The sequence below is a fragment of the Gracilinanus agilis genome, chromosome 5 (assembly GCF_016433145.1).
Source record: "Gracilinanus agilis isolate LMUSP501 chromosome 5, AgileGrace, whole genome shotgun sequence".
In the NCBI taxonomy this organism is placed as follows: Eukaryota; Metazoa; Chordata; class Mammalia; order Didelphimorphia; family Didelphidae; genus Gracilinanus; species Gracilinanus agilis.
Window position 1 is genome coordinate 118,791,063 of NC_058134.1, and position 20,247 is coordinate 118,811,309.

At 36.4% G+C, this 20,247-nt stretch overlaps 1 protein-coding gene across 2 annotated transcripts in view; it reads left to right on the top strand.

Annotated features, from left to right (window-relative positions):
- CHCHD3 (coiled-coil-helix-coiled-coil-helix domain containing 3) overlaps positions 1 to 16,713 on the top strand; it is a 353,089-nt gene extending 336,376 nt beyond the window's left edge. For both annotated transcript variants that reach the window (XM_044677433.1, XM_044677434.1), the window contains exons 7-8: positions 4,558 to 4,693; positions 16,030 to 16,713. In XM_044677433.1, coding sequence (XP_044533368.1) covers positions 4,558 to 4,693; positions 16,030 to 16,053 — 160 coding nt within the window. In that variant the 3' untranslated portion in view covers positions 16,054 to 16,713. The remainder of the gene's footprint in view (positions 1 to 4,557; positions 4,694 to 16,029) is intronic.
- The last annotated feature ends 3,534 nt before the right edge of the window (positions 16,714 to 20,247 follow it).

Here is a 20,247-nt window from a genome sequence, read left to right on the forward strand (position 1 = left end):
ACATGATTGTCGTTAAGCCAAATAATCTCAGAAGACAGAGTCTTACCCCAGACCTGAATAAAAATCCTCTCTATAATATTGTGGCAAGTAGCCATCTTATCCAGTCTTGGCTTAAAGACATGCATTGAGGGTGAACCCACCTTCTCTTATGGTTTTCCTTTCTACTTTTGGATAACTCTAATAGATAGGAATTTTCTTTTTCTCTGGTGAGTTTAAATTTACCTCTTAGCAACTTTCCTCCCAGTTCTCTTTGGACTTAAGCAGCATAAGTCTAATAGTTTTTTCACCTGACAGTTTTTTGAATATTTAAGGACTGCTTTCATGCCTCCCTTTCTCCACTTTATTTGAATAAATTCTCTTCTGCACACTAAACACCTTCATTCCTTTCAACTGAGCATCAGTTCGAGAGACTAGGGGAGAAGGGGATAGATGAAAAGAGATGAGTTAATTCATTGCTAAATGCTATTAATTCAATATAAACAAGCAAGACACTGGCCACAAGTCTGCTTACATTCTCTTGAGGAAAGATACACATAAAGGAATACTGCAAAGTGGGGGGCACCCAAGTAGGGTATGTGAGGAAGCTAGACCCTAGAAAATTAAGGTTTACCTGCCAGAGTTGGGGAACCCAGCATGGAGCCCCAGCATCTAAAATAACACAGTATTCCAGATGTCAAGTATGGGCAGAATTTAGCTATAGTATCACCATCCTGGACATTAAACATCTCTAAATGGAGCCTAAAATCAAATTTGTAAAACAGTTTTTAGTAACTCTGCTACATTGCTGACTCACAATAAGATTGTTTTTAGTCATTAAAATCCTAAGGGCTTTTTCACAGAAATGGTTCCCTAGCCATATCTCTCCTATCTTGTACTTCTGATGTTAAAATTTTTGAACCCAGATGTAGGAATTAACATTAAACTCTAAAGTTCTAATAAATTCACCTTGTTCTACTTTAATTTGTCATTCTAGAGTGATGAAGTTATTTTGGCTCTGATTATCTTGTCCAAAAGGCTAATACACCTTCCTGTCATTGCATATTTGACAAGAATGCCTTATATGCTTCCATCCAAATCATTGAAAAGTCGAATGGCAAGAGACTACATAATAGGGACTACACTAGAGACCTCCTTACTTGGTAATTGAACTACTGACTTGTGTTTGGATCTGGTCTTTCTAGCTATTCAAAATCCACCCAATTGTATTATTATTATCTGGCTTCCACCTCTCCATCTCTTCTTCAAAGATAACATTGGAAATTTTGTAAAATGCTTTTTGTTGGACTTTAAAAATATACTTGAGTTACCTGACTTCTCTTTATAAGTGCTCAAAACCCATCCTTTAATAATATATCCTAGAATTTTGTTGGAAATAGATGTCAATCTCATTCACTCTCATTTAACAAAATATGACCTTTAATCCTTTTTTAAAAATCAGGACATGTGCCCTTTAACAGTCTGCTATCACATTTCCTCCTCTCCAAGATCCTTAGGATAGCAAACAGCCTGGCCATCATGTCTAAAAGTTCTCTCAATACCACTCAGTAGCATTCATCTGCCCTTGGTGACTAACATACATTGCGTAGTAGGTGCTCTATTACTCTTTCCTTATTTGTCTTCAGTTTCAGTTTTGTTTATCTTTTTTTTCTTTTCTTCATAATACAAATATCATTTTCCTTAGAAGACAAAGAGGAGAAAAACAAGAGTTTAGTCATTCGGTCTCCTTGCCATCATCCATTGGTGCCACCTTCCCTTCTTCAAGAAGAAATTTTTTCCCCTCCTTTGTGGTTCTTAGCATTTAGGTTCAAGTTACTGCAAGTTCTTACAACCATTGATATTATTCCTACCAGACTCATTATATATGTATTCAGTAGCTTGCCCTTGCTTCCATATCTGCCTTTAAAGAGAAATCTGAGTTTGCCACAATTGTCTCTTTAGGTAGTTCTTTTCCTTCTCCATCAGAATAATGTCTACTTATGTCATTAGAATTTCATTCTTGAGCATTCCTGTTCCTTTTGGCTGATTTCCTTTGTGCAGAATATTAGGCCATTAGCTCCTTCCTATCTGTCATTTCTTGTATCTTCAGTTGACTTATGGATTCTTATAAAAAAAAAAAAAAAGGAAGCAGGAGGAAGCCTCAAAGGGAAGATAGTAGTACTTGTACTACCTTCCTCACAGGATTGTTGGGAGGAAAGCACTTCATAAAATGAAAAATATCCCACCCTTATCTGAGTTATCAATGGAAAAAAAGATTTTCGTAGGATCACGTTCTGTACTTCAACACTTTAAAGCACAGTTGAGTTCTTTTAAATGATGATGTTCATGGTAGAGTATTAGAGAAATCCACATCCAGAAAATTTCACAGATAATTTGAATTTTGAAATCTCAAGAAGATAAACTTGATAAAGTTTAAATTCATTCTTAAGTGATAACAAAGCTGCATGATAGGAGCATTGGTAATGTTACATAAAATTTTGGAAATTCCCACATTTCTAGCTATATAACATATCTTTAGAAAGTGTCCCTTAAGAAATAGCATGATTTTAAGATCATAGATAAAAAGACTTGTACAAAACTATTTATAGCCATGTTTTTTGTGGTGGCAAAAAAGTGGAAAATGAGGGTATGTCCTTCAATTGGGGAATGGCTGAACAAATTGTGGTATATGCTGGTGATGGAATACTATTGTGCTCAAAGAAATAATAAACTGGAGGAATTCCATGTGAACTGGAAAGACTTCCAGGAATTGATGCAGAGTGAAAGGAGCAGAGCCAGAAGAACATTGTACACAGAGACCAATACACTGATAAAATAGAATGTAATGGACTTCTATACTGGCAGCAATGCAATGACCCTGGACAATTCTGAGGGATTTATGGAAAAGAATGCTCTCCACATTCAGAGGAAGAACTACAGGAGTGAAAACACAGAAGAAAAACAACTGCTTGAACACATGGGTTGATGTGGACATGATTGGGGATGTAGACTCGAAACAACCACACCAATGCAACTATCAATAATATGGAAATAAGTCTTGATTGATAACACATGTTAAAACCAGTGGAAATGCTCATCAGCTATGGGAGGGGGGTTCTAAGGGGGGTGAAGAGGAAAGTAAAAACATGAATCATGTAACCATGGAAATTTTTTCTAAAAAAATAAAATATTTAAAAAAAAAGAAATAGTATGGTTTTGCATTTGACTTTTCTTCTCTAGGAAACTGTGTAAGAGTCTAGCACATTGGAGAAAAGTAATTGGGAATACAAATTATCACATGGATTTCTTTGTTAATGAGAATTCTTTTCTCTCTATATTCTCTAGGGTTTTTCTTTTTTTTGTTTTTGTTTTTGTTTTATTTTTTTATTTTAAACCCTTAACTTCTATGTATTGACTTATAGGTGGAAGAGTGGTAAGGGTAGGCAATGGGGGTCAAGTGACTTGCCCAGGGTCACACAGCTGGGAAGTGTCTGAGGCTGGATTTGAACCTAGGACCTCCCGTCTCTAGGCCTGGCTCTCAATCCACTGAGCTACCCAGCTGCCCCCGGTTTTTCTTTTTTTAAACCATTAAATTGGAAATAGTGCCATTCAGAAATTATGTTTGTGGAAATTAATTTTAGATTCTTAGAAGACTAACATTAAAGAAAGATAAGCTTTCTATATATAGGACAAAAACTAATTTGAACATATTATAAATACATATATTATTGGTGGAATATTATATCGTGTGTGTGTGTGTGTGTGTGTGTGTGTGTGTGTGTGTGTATCTTAAGTCCAGTCAATTCAATTCAACAAACTTCTTGTCTCTTATGTGCAAAGATACTATCTCAGATGCTTGGAAATCAGAGACCATCCCTTTAAACTTAACTCTTTTAGTCATTTTCATCCATTTATTCAAAAAATGTAGCTTCAGTTTATATAGCATATTTTAATTTACTTTGGGAGTGTATGTATGTGTGTTTCCTTATATACCATGGGGAGATTATAAATTTTTAGAAAAGGGAAACCCTATTCTGTATTATAATGAAGTTTGTTCACTCAAGACAGCTCAAATAAAAATTATATTTGTCAAAGAAAATTTGTGATGTCTGATATATTTGAAGTTTTTCCCATTTATATTAATGATTCCATAGTCTCCAAAGTAGCTAAGAGTAAGTGGCCAACTTTATTTACCAGTGATTAGTTCAAGTTCTTGGGATCATAAATGTAAAGCTTTAAAGGGCTTTGAATTCAACACCCTCATTTTTCAGATGAAGAAACTAAAATCCAGAAAAGTTAAATGACTTACCCAAGGTCAGACATGTAGTAAGTGGCATGACTTAAGTGTTTACTTAAGTCACTTAGTAGGATTTATTTAGTGGAAATTAACTTCTCTCCACATTAATCTATAGAGAAACTGTCAATTTGAATAGCCATTTTTCTCTGAAGATAGAATTTTGTGTCTTTCTAACTTTAAAGCAGTCAACCCACTCACTGTGGTTAATTTTTTTAAAAATTTCATCATTTAACTTTTGTCTTTTGAATTATAACTAATTAATTAGTCTCTGATTTGTTTTTCAGACGCTACGAGACTCATCCAGTCTGTGCTGATCTGCAAGCTAAAATTCTCCAATGTTATCGTGAGAACCCTCAGCAAACACTCAGCTGCTCTACTCTGGCCACCCAGTACCAGCACTGTGTCAATCATGCCAAACAGGTGGGTGTACAGGAATAGCTAACTTGAACATCACAAAAATTATGGTGGAAAAGGTATTTTAGGTCATCATTAAGTTCATCCATATATTAGAAAGAGTTTTAAAAGCTGTGCTTAAACCATTCTTCTTTTCATATAAAGGGTTTCAGTTTCAAGTTTCATTTTTGACATGTTTATGTGCTATGCCATCACCTCTAATGAATTATGTTAGAAATGTGTCCTTAGCACTTTCATGCAGTACTCTGCATGCAGTAGACACTTAATAAATGTTTTTGAATGAATTAATTAATATGTGCTCTTGGGACATTATCCAGGACCCTTGGCTGAGTCAAGTTGGTATCTATTGCTCCATAGCAGTCAGAAGAATAGAATACAGAGATGTGTTCTCTGTTAAAATTGTTTCCCTAATCTGTAGAGTTCACTATAGAAATGTAGGCTCTAGGTATGTGATATAAGAAAGACTTAAAATAGTCTTAAATGTATCTTATAAGCCATATTCTCTCATTAAACCTTCATATAACAGTTAAATGATATTGACTAGCATATGTTTTCTCCAATTTAGGTACTTTGATAAAGTTAATAAAACCTAGAACAAGACATCTATCTTAATGTATCACATAATTGCCTATCATGTAACTGATTTAGATTTAGATTACATTTAGCTGTTGAAATTATAGGAAATCTCAGTATCTTTCAGGTGAAAAACTCAGCATAGCTGACCTTCTAACCCAAAAATATATATAGTGTTTTAGCTACACAGCATGTCTTTCTGTGATCTAATTTGCCAAGGTTATAATAATACCACTTACTGTAAATTTCTAACACTCTCTTTATGTATTAGATAGGAAGAGTTGGTTCTGATTGGGAGTTGGGTAGTAGTGAGGGAAAATATCATCAGGATTTTTAAGAAAGACTGTGATGCTTTTAAAGGTTTCACTTACTGCTCATTTCTGTCACTTATAGTAGTACACCGCATTACCTTTAGCAATATATGAGGGATTCTTTTGTTAAAAGGTCCTTAGTGGGAATAACACTATTGGCCTTTAATAAAATCAACCAGACTTATTAATATAAACTCAAACACTTGGAACTTGTTATTTGAGTAATGAAACCTTTCTAACTTACTATTAGTGCCATATTGGAGACAAGGTAATCAGTGGAAAAAGTAACTATGGAAAATTATGTTTCAGTCCCAGTATTTTAAATATATGTGCTTGTGTCCATTTAGTGTAATTTTTTACATGGATAAAGTGGTAACTGGAAGAAAAATGTTAATGTCAACTCAATTCATCCTCCTATGAACTATAGTTTTTAGAATTACTTTGGAGCTTCTGATTTCTTTATTCAATCATAAACTTTTATTTATCTTCATCATGACCTCCAGCTTCTCCACCCATCAGGCCATCTCTCATACACTAGCCACAGTCTCCTCACAATCTCAGTGCCATGGTGAATCAGTTCAACTCTACAGTGCCCTCTAGTCTGAAATCTCTTACTCCTTTGTCCTATCACTGCCTTAAACTAACCCTGGAATTCTATCATCTACCTTCTTCATTCCTACTCATGCTGCTGAATGGAGCTAAAGAAGTCACTGAACCTTGATGATTGGATTCATGACTTACTTAAGCTGGCTAATATGGGCCCTCAGTACAGCAAACTGGTTCTACTTTTTCCAAATGGATTTTATATCTCACGTACCATAGCAGTTGTTCATATCCCTTTCCATTCTCTTCAGTCCTTCTAGAGCACTCCTCCCCCATCCTTAGTATCTTTATTTTCTCTCTCTTCAGTCTCTTCTATAACTCTGAAGTCTGGCTTCCAGTATCATCAATTCACTGAAGTGTTCTCTTAATTCTCAGTCCCTCATTCTTCTTGACTTTTCTGAAGTCTCTGACATTGTTGACCATCTACTACTCCTTTATGGTACTCTCTCATCTCTAGGTTTTCATAACACCATGCTCCCTTGATCTCCTGTCTGACCATTTGTTTCTAGTCTCTTGCTGAATTTTAATCCATATTATGTCCACTGATTGTGGTCACTCTCAAGCTTCCAGTCTGAGCCCTCTTCTCTTTATACTTATTTGATTATCTCATCTGCTTCCATAGATTCAGTTATCATCTTAATACTTAATACTTAATGCCTCCCATATGTGTACATGAAAGGAGTAGTAAAGCCATATTCTCTCATGAATAATCTTCTATAGCAATGAAATATTATTCACTAGTATACCTGTTTTTCCCCCATTTAAGTTCTTTTTCTTAATTTCTTCCAGAAGGAAGGAAAAGAGGAAGGAAAGAAGGAAATATATTAGGTGATTATTATGAGCAAAGCATTGTGCAAAGTTCTGGGGATGAAAATAGGAAAAAAAAAAAAGAAACAAGAAAAACTCTACTCTCAAGAAACTTTCATTCTAACAAAGGGAGACAACACATTTCAGATGTTTCAGCTACAAATCATGGAAAGGCCTGTTGGTGCTTAGGGTGCAGAGGCAAAGCAGATGGTAATACATCTTCTTTAATGTTATTTCCACTCGTAAAATGATTTTCATTTCTAAGCTTCAATTGCCACAGACTTTGTTTATGAAAACTTTGTTTTTCTTGGATCTTTGGTGGTTACAAAGAAGGGGGGGGCGGGGGGGGGAGGTTCGCTGCAGCTCCTGCTGAAGTAATTGTCAGGTGATGTCTACATAGGTTGATTGCCTGGACAAAGGTTTCAAGGTTGGTTGGAAGCAGGACTGGTAGTCTGAGGACACTGGTATTCCCAGAAGGGTCTTAAATAATCTATAAGCATCTCAAAATCAACATGATCAAAATAGAACTCATCTTTTTCCCAAAACTTTTCCCTCTTCTGAACTTCTCCATAGCTGTTGAGGACACCATCATTCTTCTTGATTCCTCCTGAACCCATATATCTAACCAGTTGCCAAATCTTGTTTTTATCACCACAACATTTCCCTTATATATTCCCTTCTCTGCACTTACATAACTACTTCCCTAGCTCAAACTGCCATCACTTCTTGCTCAAACATAAACAATTATAATAACTCATAATTGGTATTCCCTCAAGTCTCTATCCACTTAAATACATCCTTTATTCAGCTGCTAGAATTATTCTAACCTGACCATGCCATTTCTCTGCTCATTGTTAGATCAAATGTTAATTCTTTTCTTTAGCACTTAAAATTAGTCACAACCTGGCCCATTCCTGTCTTTCTAGTTTTAAACATTTTTCCTCTCCTTGTACTCTATATCTACTCCATTTTGTGTTCCTCACACAAAATGCTTCATCTCCTGTCTCTTTACTTTTGTACTTGCCACCCAAGCCTAGACTACCCTTCTTCTTCTCAGCACCTTCTTCACATCTTTCACTCCCTTCAAAACTGAGATCAAATGCCATAATCTCTGTAGGAATCCTTTCTGGATCCTTAATTGCTAGTGCTTTCTCCTTTGAGAGTACCTTCTAGCTACTATAGGCTTATCATTATATAGTACATGCATACATGCCTACATATATACGTACATGTACATACTATTTATGTAAATTTTTTTCCTTTTCCATTAGAATGCCAATTCTTTGAGGATATAGACTGTCATCCCTTTTTTTTATCCCCAATACTTAGCATTGTGCCTGATACAATAAGTATTTTACATGTTTATTGATTGGTATTTGTAATGCCTAAATTCTATTATGGAAAGAAGGGTCCCAGTATGTCTCTCACTTTGACCTTTCTGCTTTTATTCTATAGTGCTTTTTGGTGGGGTGTATTTTTGTTGTCCCCATAGGTGAAGAGAACAACCTTCATTGCTTTGAGTTGTTCTGAGCCAGCTATCGTCTCCTATCTTCCAAATCACAACTCCTTATAGATAGAGCTTGTGAAGATGGAATCTGTTGCTCCAAAACTAAACACAACTACCTAGTCTATGTTGAGGTCACACATAGCCATAACTTACTCAACCTAAGTAAATCAGCTAAAAACATGTAGTTATTACCAGTGACAGTGAAATAGGACAATGGCTCTATAGATCTCTTTTGTGAAATGTAATTTTTATCATTTATTAGTATTTCTCAATGCCCTGTGATGTTTGCATGGCATATATATTAGGCAGGATATATGCCTAATATGTTAATGAAAGGATATATGTAGTTGCCATCAAGATTTTGCCCTCATTTTGAATGGGCATCATTGAAATAAACAAGTGCCTATGGTAGAGAACTAAGATTTTACAACCAGGAAATTTCAGAACAAGCTATTTGTGACTAAATGGCAAATATAATAACGTATAGAATTCGGTTTTAAGTGAAAAAAACTCTAAGTGATTGGTTCTCTTAAAAGTAGCAGGCGTTCTCTTTGTTATCCATTAATCTAAATATTTGTGGAAGGGGAACTGAAATAAAAAGATTTTTAAAAAAGATTAAAATAGAGTAAGAAGAAAGAATTGAGACCCAAGTAAAACAGTGATAAAAGGTGAGGGTGGTTGGGCAGTGAATATAGGAGAGAGTGATAAAGTACTTCATTGAAAGTGACAACTCAAAAAGACACCAATTTATGGCTATGCCTAAAATGACTGGTCTAATGTAAGAACTGTTTCATTAATGGTTGCTCTTTCCAAAAGAGAATTCATTACCTAATGTTTTCAGTTTTCTCTTTTGTAAAGAAACCATCATTCCTGGAAGTTGGATTTCAACCTTGTGACCTCAACCCTTTGGCCCTTCTTGTTGGAAAAGCCTTTAGTAGTATAATAGTCACTTTTGTTCCCTGAGGCAGTTCCTCATGGGGCAAACTATTCTCTTATGTTTCCTGTGAAAGCCAAAGCATATATTGGGCAATACTAAATAGTGAAGCAACAACTAAACATGAGAACTGTCCATTAGGTTGTCTTGCCCATTTCTCTACCATTGTAAGAGCATTCCCCACAGTATAATTGCAACTGCTAAATCTATCCCATGTTTAAATGACTCATGATTGGACTTCTACTTCTTCCCTTGGGGCATTATCCTGTAGTCTAATAGATTTAGTGATTGGAAAATTTTGGGATATTCCTCATCCTTAGTTTTTTTTTTAATTCTCTTTCATTCACTTATTCACATTTATCCTTTCTGAACCATCCTTAAACAATTCCTCATGGCTTGTCATGGAAAATTTAGATTATTCTTTCCAGTGTGTTAATTCTGTGTGATCATTATAAGAGTAAAAAGGTTTTAAAAGATAATTATTATCTCTAGGACTGAAAACTACAGGCTAACTAAAAGCGATACATCATTAAGAAATGAATGTGAACATTTATTTATATATACCCAAACATATTATCCACATTAACTCTTTAGCCATCTACTTCATAGCTTTCTTTTAGAGCTACTCAGGATCAAACTTTTAGTTTTGCCATGGAAACATATTACCTTGCTGCCATTCTATCTTATAAACCCCTTTCCCCTCCATTTTTCTTACTCCTTTGTCAGAGAATTGAGAAATGATTTTAGACTTCCTCTAATCCAACTGCCTCCTTTTTACAGATATGGAAAGCTAGGATCCCAGAGAGGCTAAATGATTTGCCCTGGGTCACACTGATGGTAGCCATCAAAGTTTTTCCCTTTTGTAGACTGAGTAGAATCCAGTCTTATGAGAATTTGAATTAGTGTCATTACCCAAGTTCATATTGCCCTCTGTAACTTGAGACTTTCCTGCAATTTACCTCTTAATCAGAGAGTAAGATATTTGTTGAGATAATAATTCTGGGTATTCTCTCCAGAAGCATAACTAGGGATTTTTTCACCCCAAGCAAAAATGGTTGTTGGGTTAGAGATGGCACAGAGATATAGTCGTGCCAGGAGAAGGTTTTAATCTGTGAATTTTCCCCCAAATCTCTATCAATGAATTTTGAAAGAAAAATGGGCCCCAAGGAAAGAATACCACCGTGCTGAGATCCTCAGCTTAGGCCAGCAAAGCCTTCAAGATGAGCTGTAAGATTGATAGTAACTATGGAGATGAAGCACATTTCTCCTCCAATTTACCTTGTGCTAGTAAGAGCTCCAATTCTGGCCCATTTTTATCACTTGCTATCACAGACTAGTGGGGGGGGGGAAGATAAGTAGACTCCTGGAGTATGTAATATGTATCAGACTCTTCTTGGAGATTTAGGCCTATGGATTATTTACATTTATTTGTTTGTTTATTTATTTGTTTGTTTGTTTGTGTGCCTTGAGTGCTCAAGTTCTGATGTCATGCTAGAACCTTGGATATCAATGGAACTAAGAATTGAGTGGGAAGTCATGACCAAGAGAGCTAATGCATCGCAAGAAATTAAGATAGAGGCTTTCATTCAGTCTTTTCATTTAAAATGAAAGCCAGGTCATAAGTCAAGCAGTCAAGAATCAAGGTACTGGAGGTCAAATCAGAGCGATAGGTTCAATATAGGCAATCTTATCAAGTCACCTGACTTGAGGCACCAGCAGTAAGAATACCTTGAAACTGAGGTATCCTATACTCTGAGTAAGAAACTCCTTAAATGCTTCCCGCTGAGAGAAAAGGCTTCTATGTTGGGGCTGGCAGTTAAGGGCTAAGGAGCCACTTTAGGGAGATAGTAAGTAACCTGACTGATGTAAAGAATGAAAGGTCAGAAATAAGGACAAAACTTAGTATCCCAGGCTGTTTTTTTAAGCTTTTTCCTAAGTAGATCCCTCGTTTCTTTCTTTTCTAAAATATAAATAAAACCTCCAGGATATGGTTAGTCTCTGAAATAAAGGACACTTAGATCAGAGTATGTGGAGGAATTTGCCTGAGGCAGAGTTTCTGCCTGGTTTCTTAAGAGTCACTGTAACTTGGATCCTTGAAAGACTAGAACTTCACTGTCCCCTCACCTTGAGTGCTTTGGTTTTGGTAACTTTGGTTTTAGAAATCAGATTTTCTGAAAAACACTTCATCAGATTAAGCTTTAGAATTTAAGGGGACCTTCCAACCGAATGAAGAAGCCAAGTACCTTCATTTTGTAGATGTGGTATATTTCCCTAAGTCATAAAGCTTGTTAGTAACAGAAGCAACACCAGAACACATTTCCTCATTCTTTCACTGATACTCGACTTAAGCCAATTACATTGGCTGTCTATAGCCCCTTCAGATGCCAATTCTTCATTTTTTCATTCTCTCCGGAAGAGAGAAAAAGAAAAGATTATGGTAACTTCCCAAAATTCATAAGATATTTGAATCTGGAACTTGAAAGGACATTAAAAGTCATTTGGACTCTCGGGGGCAGCTGGGTAGCTCAGTGGAGTGAGAGTCAGGCCTAGAGACAGGAGGTCCTAGGTTCAAACCCGGCCTGAGCCACTTCCCAGCTGTGTGACCCTGGGCAAGTCATTTGACCCCCATTGCCCACCCTTACCAATCTTCCACCTATGAGACAATGCACCGAAGTACAAGGGTTTAAAAAAAAAAAAAGTCATTTGGCTCCATTTAGGTATGAGGAGTCTGAAGTGTTTGCCTGAGACCCTACAAGTCATGGCAGCTGATCTTAGATCTGGAATCAAGGCCTTTGGCTACAACTCCAGTGTTCTTTCTGCTCTCCCCCAAGCCTGCCCCTCTAGCCTCATGTAGATGAACTCTGTGATGGAGGACTCATCGAAACTGCCTCACAACTGCCCCTTATAAATGCAAATAGAAGTATTAGATACCCAAACCCCTCTAACACAATTGCTTAATTATTAATAGGCTGATTCATGGGTTCATCTGACCAGAGTTCATTGCCTTATGGTGATGAGCATCCATACCAGTAAATGTGCTGTTTCTTCCCCTTCCTATAGGCTCCTGCTATCCTGAGACCCTATTCAAAGTCTTTCCAACAAAGGAGAACTTGCCAGAGCCTCTATTTTATAGGCATAGTATTTAAGGTTTGAATCTGCTTCAAGGGAGGGAATACTAACATCAATGAGATCACAGATCCATTGAAGTATTAATATTTACCTTAATATAGTATGGGATTAATTTACAACCAGCTATAAAGAAATATGCAATACACTAAAGGTTAAAGGAGAGAGGAGAGGTTTGGAGAGGGTTAAAGGGTGTGTAAGTACACCAAAGATAAACTTGGACAGGAGTTATTCTGTACCTAGGTTGCTGAACTGTGATATATACCTTCACATTGTATGTTAATTCATTATTGAGAGGGTTGACTTTTTGGAGCATGCACTTTAATTATATTTGTAACTTCTTCATCATCCTAGTAGCATTTGTGTAGCATTTGTTAATTGCTTATTTCTATGTATACTCAGATGCCACAAGATTTTTCACCTTGATTTCTAGCTTCAGTGTCTATGTCTTAAACTTTTCAAATTAGGTCAAACTAGCCAAAATCAGATTTTGAATTTGCCTATTTACTTCCACCCTCCATCCTCAGGAACCTTTTCCAAAAACAATTTCCTGAGAATGAGAGTTGTCTTATAATTTTTCTCTCATTGTAAACTGATTGATTAGAGAAGATATTGCCCTCGAAATACATTTTTTTTCTACATGATGAATATTGCTACCCATCAACTCATTCTTCAGAAGTCACAAGTGTGAAATGTTACAGTTTTACCTATTATTGTGGCATAGTCTCTAAACAGTGAATGTAGGAGGACAGAAGGTGCTAAACTTCCTTTGAGACCTGTAGCATTAACCAGTCATAAAATAGGAAGGAGCACAGCATCATGGTATGAAAAAAATTAACTAATTTTTTTCCCCAAAGCAAGAAGAACAAAGATCAAACACTTGTGGAGGCTGGGGAGGGGAGAGATAGACAGATACTGCAAACAAAATAAGTTAACTAATCAGATTTTCAGGTAGTAAGGACAGTATTTGTGCCTAAGCCAAGCATTCAGGCTTTTCATAAATTGAGCTTATTGATTACTTTTTCTTCCTATCTCCCTTATAATCTTCTCATTCTGTCTTCTATTCTCTTCCTGGTTCTTTCTGTGATTAATCTCTCAGTCCCTTTTTTCTTCTCTTCTTTAGTTAAACATAGAGTATTGTAGGGACTTAAGAACTTGGTTGAGGATGGTGGGAATGAGGTGAGAAAAAGCTGCCATTTAAGATCTTTTCTGGTATTCTACCAACCTGGCCTGCCATTCATGTCAATTTTCTTAGGTCTTTGGGGCTGGCATATACATGTCAAGTTTATTAGAGGAGGAAAGTTTAGCAGCACCAGCAAAAAAACTAATCCTAGACACCCCCATCCCACAAAAAGCAGCAACTTTACTTTCCCCTTGATGGTGATTTGGCAACCCAAAGTTGCTATAATTTCTTTTAAATAGATCGAGACAGCCAGGCAGCTGACAGTGCAGTGATTCAACCCAACTGAGAAAGCTATAATTCAAAAATCAGTAGAATAGATTATTATGTAGCAAAAATATTTGAGAGAAACTGTTCAGATCATTTTAATAAAGGAAAATGACACACAATTTTCTATCTCCAGGGGCATTGTTCTTGTCTTACAATCAGAGCTGCCAGTCTTTTCACAGAAGAGGGAACCCAAGGAGGAGTGGGGAGGAGTTGAATGAGAAGAAGTGGGGAATAGTGTGAAGCCCCAACTCCTCTCTTTTTGGTATTGGGCAATTCCCTCAGCTGTTTCGAAAGGGAATACCTGGAAGCCAAAATGATGAGCACTTGCAAGGAATTTCTTTTCCCACATTAAGATTAAGTGTCAGTGGTTCCCTAAATGAAGGAAGCAATTTTTTATAACTTGCAAAGCTTTTCACTCATTCTTTGGGGAATTTCCTATGTTAATTTATGCAGTGTTAAATTTATGCAGTGTTAAAATTCAGTCCAACAGCAGCAACTTACAGAAACTATACAGTGGTGGTACGAAGACTTGTAAGGTAAGCTCATTATGAAAATGGCCTTAGCCAGCCTTGAGATACAGCAAAAACCTAAAGTTTTTTGTGCCACAGCTGCAGAAGGTTTTTTTTTTATTGTATAGTTTTAATATTAATAACAAACTATTTTACAAAGTAATTTGTCTTTTTTAATTCAACCTGACATTTTATTGCCAGTCTTTGACAGTAGAGAGCTTTGTCCTACCTCTGCCACCTTTTGGTAGCAGATGAGCAAAGTTTGAGAACATATTGAACCCTTGGGTTCTCATTGCAATGCTGTTGTCAGAATCATATGTCATAGGACTGATTTTGATGAAGTAATTACAGCTCTCTAGGAATTAAGTCTCCTAAGAGAGGATTCAGGATGGTTCTGCATTGTACTGGATTCTCTTTTATGGCCATTAGTGAGGTAATTACATCTCCAGATTTATATAAAGTTTACCTCCCAAAGAAACTCAGGTTCTTTTCTCATAGGGCACACCCCACCTTTGGTAGTCCAACATCTTGAAGAGATACCTATTCTAAAATTACTTTGAAATTTCCCTTTTTCACAGGTCATCTGAAACCTTTCTAATTAGCCTCCAATTTGACTAAATCAATATTTGTTCTTGCCAGTTCTGGATACCTGCTTTTATCTCCTTAAGAATCTGGAAAACATATAATCATAGAATCTTATAATAATCTCTCTTTTCTTCTTTTCTGTGCCATTATGTAATCTTAGTATTCCTCTCTGTTTCTCAATAGGTTCTTTATATTGCCTTCACTAGATCTTTGGGCTTCCCTTGGCCCTATTCATTTTTATGTTTTACCGTATCCCCTTCTAGGAAAAAAAAAATCAGATTTCATAGCTTTATCATTTACTACCTACTACTATTTATTTTTGGTATTTCTCCATCTTTCATTTTTATAAACCCTATAGCAGTTAATATTTAGGAAATACTTTGTTGAATGAAGAGACCTTGTTCTAAATGCTAGATATATAAAGACAAATACAAAATTGGCCCTGCCCTCAAGAAATTGGAGAGATACTACTACCTTCTTCCTCCATGTTGTATTTTAGTCTTTAAGAATAAATGGTGGTCAAGCAATTCTTCTATCTGTTGTTTTCTTAACTAAATGGGGAAGTTGCAGAAGACATTCCTGGGTCAGGTATGTATTTTGGTACTGAGCTCATTCAACTGTTACTTAGCATCTTAGCAGGGCTGCTCTTCCCTGGCAAACTGCAGCCTCTGGGAGTGATTTATACCACATAACCCAGGGATTCTCAATCATTCTGGAGTCCTTGAGATTTAAGAATCAGGATTATACAATCAGATTTAGAACTAGAGAAGATGTCTACTCCAGGAAATTATGCTTGCTTGAACTAGGAAAGCCCCATGTTTTATCCATTGCATATTTGGAAATGAGCATTAAGAAAACTGCTAACATGGAATGAAATTTGTTGCTGTTACTTTTTTTCTTCCTGGTGTTAAAACTTTTCCTTTTGATTTCTCTGCAGAGCGTGCTTGAAAAGGGAGGATAAAGCTGACTTCCAAAGCAAGCAAAAGCCTATCAACTTTAATTCCAGCAGTGGAGCATTTTTTCCCCTAACAATACAAAGCCTATTTAAAGGGCAGACCACTGAGGAGAAGAACTGGGAGAGCCGATTCAACAGCAACAAACATCAGAAGTCAATCAGCAGACACTTGAAAAGCCAAGACCAATATCTTATTATATCAGAAATCTGACCTGTTAAAGCTCAAGGCTGAAATAGAATGTTTTGTGGGTGGGTCAGCAAAAGAGGGAAGTACAAGGTGAGAAGGGAGGGCATTATAAGAGAGAATAGGGAAGGAAGAAAAGCCCAGTGAATGAGAGCTGCCACTAGGGAACTAAATTGTCTGAGCTTCATAGAATGCTGACTTTGCCTTTTTTCTTTTCTCCTTTGATATGAGATTTTTGTTTCTAATTTATTATAGTGATCATGTAACTAAGAAAAGGAAAAAAATGTCTTTCTTTTGCTGGAATAATGTCTATGATTACAGGTGAAATATGGCCTTCTTATCACTGTAAAAGCAACTTTTGAAATATATTATATATATGCATAATCATATGCATATATATATATATATATATATCCTTTACCATGAATACTGACAACCATGCCTCACTCAGTATCAATAATAAATATATTTTATGAACAAGACTGGCACTGTCACCTGTGGTCTGGCGTCTTTCTACTCTGTTAGTAGCCATACTTAGAGAATTATCATATTCTTATTATTGATTCATTTACCAAAATCCTGTTCTATTCTAATGCCTCATCACAGTGTGGCAGTGACTAAGGGTTCTTCAGATCTATGCCAACAGAAAACTAGCTCTGGCAGATCCTATCAAGGTGTGGAGAGGGCTTCAGGTGTGTCTGCCATCTGAAGTCTAGCCTGGCCAAGTTTGCAGAGGATTGTAGCCAGATGGTTGTCTACCAGGTATTGCATTTTTTTTTTTCAGCCATAGCACCTCATGAACCTTCTACCTACTAAAGGAAATTACAGTCTGCAGCAGTCAAAATAATATACTAATGAAGTTCCAGTGATCTTTCAAAGTAATGAAGACATATTTTTGTTAATTCACAACTTATATGCTACCTTGTCATAACTGCTTGGGCAAAATTCTACTTTTGTGACTTCGTTGTCTGGGTTTCAGTCGATTGACAAGTGGTTCTCAGGTTCAAAAAGGACCATGATATTGTGCATTTGCTTTTTTGGGGGGGAAGAAGATGACTTTTCTTTGGTTATGGAAAAATTTCAGGCAGTCCATGTAAATGGAACCTGCGGCTACTTATTCACTTTAATTCCCTAATTGGCTCCATTTGGACTTCATCCTACTGTACACTTGTGAACACACCTGCAGATCTGATTTGTATTCCGAGTGCTACCAGTGACTCTCTTACCATAATTATCAAGATGCTTTGTGATTACAGTTTAATTGAAGGTTAAAAAAAGTGGTGCTGAAGCAAGCTGTGTTCCTTTAAGTGTGAAGGAACCATTGGTAACTTGAGGAGCAGCAAATTTTGGCACCATCAGAATGGGATCCAGGTAACTGCCTGAGAGAAATAATAGGTACACAAAAGCAAAATGTTTACACGGTGACTTGCTGTAGTGTTTACAAATCAGCTAACTCACAAATTCTCTTCTATAGTGTTTTGTTTTGTAATTGAGAGCCAAGAACTTGGCACATCCCAGTCTGCCAGTCTTGTAGCTGGCAGAGAAATACAACATTGGAGAAGCAGACATTTAAAGCTGGTTAATTCTCTGAAAATGGAAGAGTCATCTGTCAAAGCAGCATACTCTCATTGCCAGTTTATTAATTCACCACTCTGACAAACATGACGGGTGGCAGGGGAAGGGGATGGATGCCTCCTGCCAGCATTTTTATAGTGTAGAGTGAGACGGTGCATTGTTTTTTTACCTTTGTGAGACCTTATCCAGCCTTTGTTTCATGGCTTCTTTTAGGTTCCTATTAGGTCTTAGGACAGCTACTTGTGAAGAATAGAATGGTTTATATGAGGATCAAGGGAACCATTTCATATACTTTCAAATCAGTTACTGTTTCTCTTGAATGAGGCAGAGGATAACAATTTAGCCCAACAAGCTAAGAAGAATGAGTATCATCTTCAAAACTGTGCAGGTATGATCATGCCAGACAAATTGGAATTAAATCATAGAAGAAAAACTTGACAAGATTGGACAAACCATTGGAAATGAGAGATCTCAGTAGTTCTAAGTAAATCTTCATCCAAATCCTATAGTATTTCAACTTTTTCCCCAGACTTGGTAGAAGTCAGGCTATTTGACTCATCTTTAGACATTTTTCACAAGGAAAGTCTCAAATTTTTTTTTCATTTTTTTACAAGACCTACTGCATTGGTTAAATGTTTGAAGTTCTCTGGAAGGAGAATCTCTGGCCCTCAGCATGGTATCATCCAAGCCCTTAAGCTGTTTTGATACTGCAAATTAGAGAGCAATTTCCCACATGATGAGACTTCTATTGTAAAACTAAGGAAAGTTTTAGGATTAGAGATGTGAATAGATAATTCACTTTCAAAGGGCTATGATAACTTAGTGAATGCCCATTTTCCAAGTAAACAAAAGAATAGGATAACTAATGAGTTGCTGTTACTAAGCCTTCTCCCTGTCATATCTTAGAAATTCACCTTTGGAAATGAACCCTTCCATTTGTATTTGTACAGATTTTTTCTGAAGTACAAATACTGTCCCAAACCACCTAGGACCTACTTAAAGAATTCCAAGCAGCCCATTCTGTTTTCAAATTGCTCTAAGTATTAGGAATTTTTTTATTTGTATACTGAACCAAAATTTGTTTCCCCATAATTTCCACCTGAGTTATCTAAATTCTGTGCTCTGAGTATGAGCAAAAGACATCTAATCTCACTTTTGTTTTTTGGAGTGAGGAAGGAAGGGTTAAAATGTGTAAATATTTACTTTTTTTGTTTAAGATATCCTATAGGGATGTGTTTCTTACAGCTATATTGCAGCTATGATCAGAATTCAGAGATGATTTGAGTCATTCATCACAATGTTTTCATTATACAATTAGGTTCTGGAGGCTGCAAGATATAACAAATAGAATGCTTCCTTCAGAGCTAGGAAGATAATGTTAAAAGTCCTTCTCTGGTAAATACTAACTGTATAACCCTGGGTAGCTCACTTAATTTCTCATTGTCCCAGCTGTCTGTCTGTCTGTCTCTCTCTCATAGGTTTTTTCATGCTTTTCCAAAATTAACTTCCGTTTCTTGTGGTGCATTAACATTCCACCACAATTGTACACAGCACAATTTGGTTAGTCATTCCCCTGTTGATGTACAACCCTTCAATTTACATTTCTTTGCTACCCCCCCAAAAATTTGTACAAATAGAATCTTTTCCCTTTTGGGGGATCTCTGGAAGATAGACCTAGTAGTGATAATGCTGGATCAAAGGATATATGCACAGTGTTAGAGCCTTTTGGGCATATTTCCAAATTGCTCTCCAGAATGATTGGATCAATTCACAACCCCACTAGCAGTGCATTAATATCCCAGTTTTCCTACAACCCCCTACAATAGGCCCAGTGCTCTTAATAACAGCATAGATACCTTTTATTTCTGTTAGTACAACCTAATTAGCTATACCATAATGCAAACTGATTTGTCAATTACATATTTACTATATGCAAAATATATTATACTAGGAGCTAGGTGATATTTGTAGTTTAGATAAGACAATGTCCCTGCTCTCAGGTGGCTTGTCCAGTAGTGGATATGACACATATTATTATAATACGAAGTTATTATACATTATATGCACATAAGAGAGATGCAACATTAAGTCGAAAGAGGGCAAATAATTATTAATCTTGGAAATCAGAAAGGATTTCTAAGTTGAGCTTTAAAATTGGAGCTTGAGTTTATAGAAAAAAAATGACCTAATTCTCTTATCAGATGAACAGCCATCCAGTTACATCTCACCCTGTTCATGACTTTACATTCCCTATTAAATTCCATTTTGTTAGCTTTAGTCTATTCTGTCAAGCTCTTTCTGGATTCTGATTCTATCATCTACCCTATTAGCTAGGCAGTGAACCTCATACTTGATAAGGTGGTCTCTATGTTTTGTCACACCATGTATTAAAAAAATGTCAGAGCAATTTCCCCAAAGCACAAGCCTGATCATATTACCTC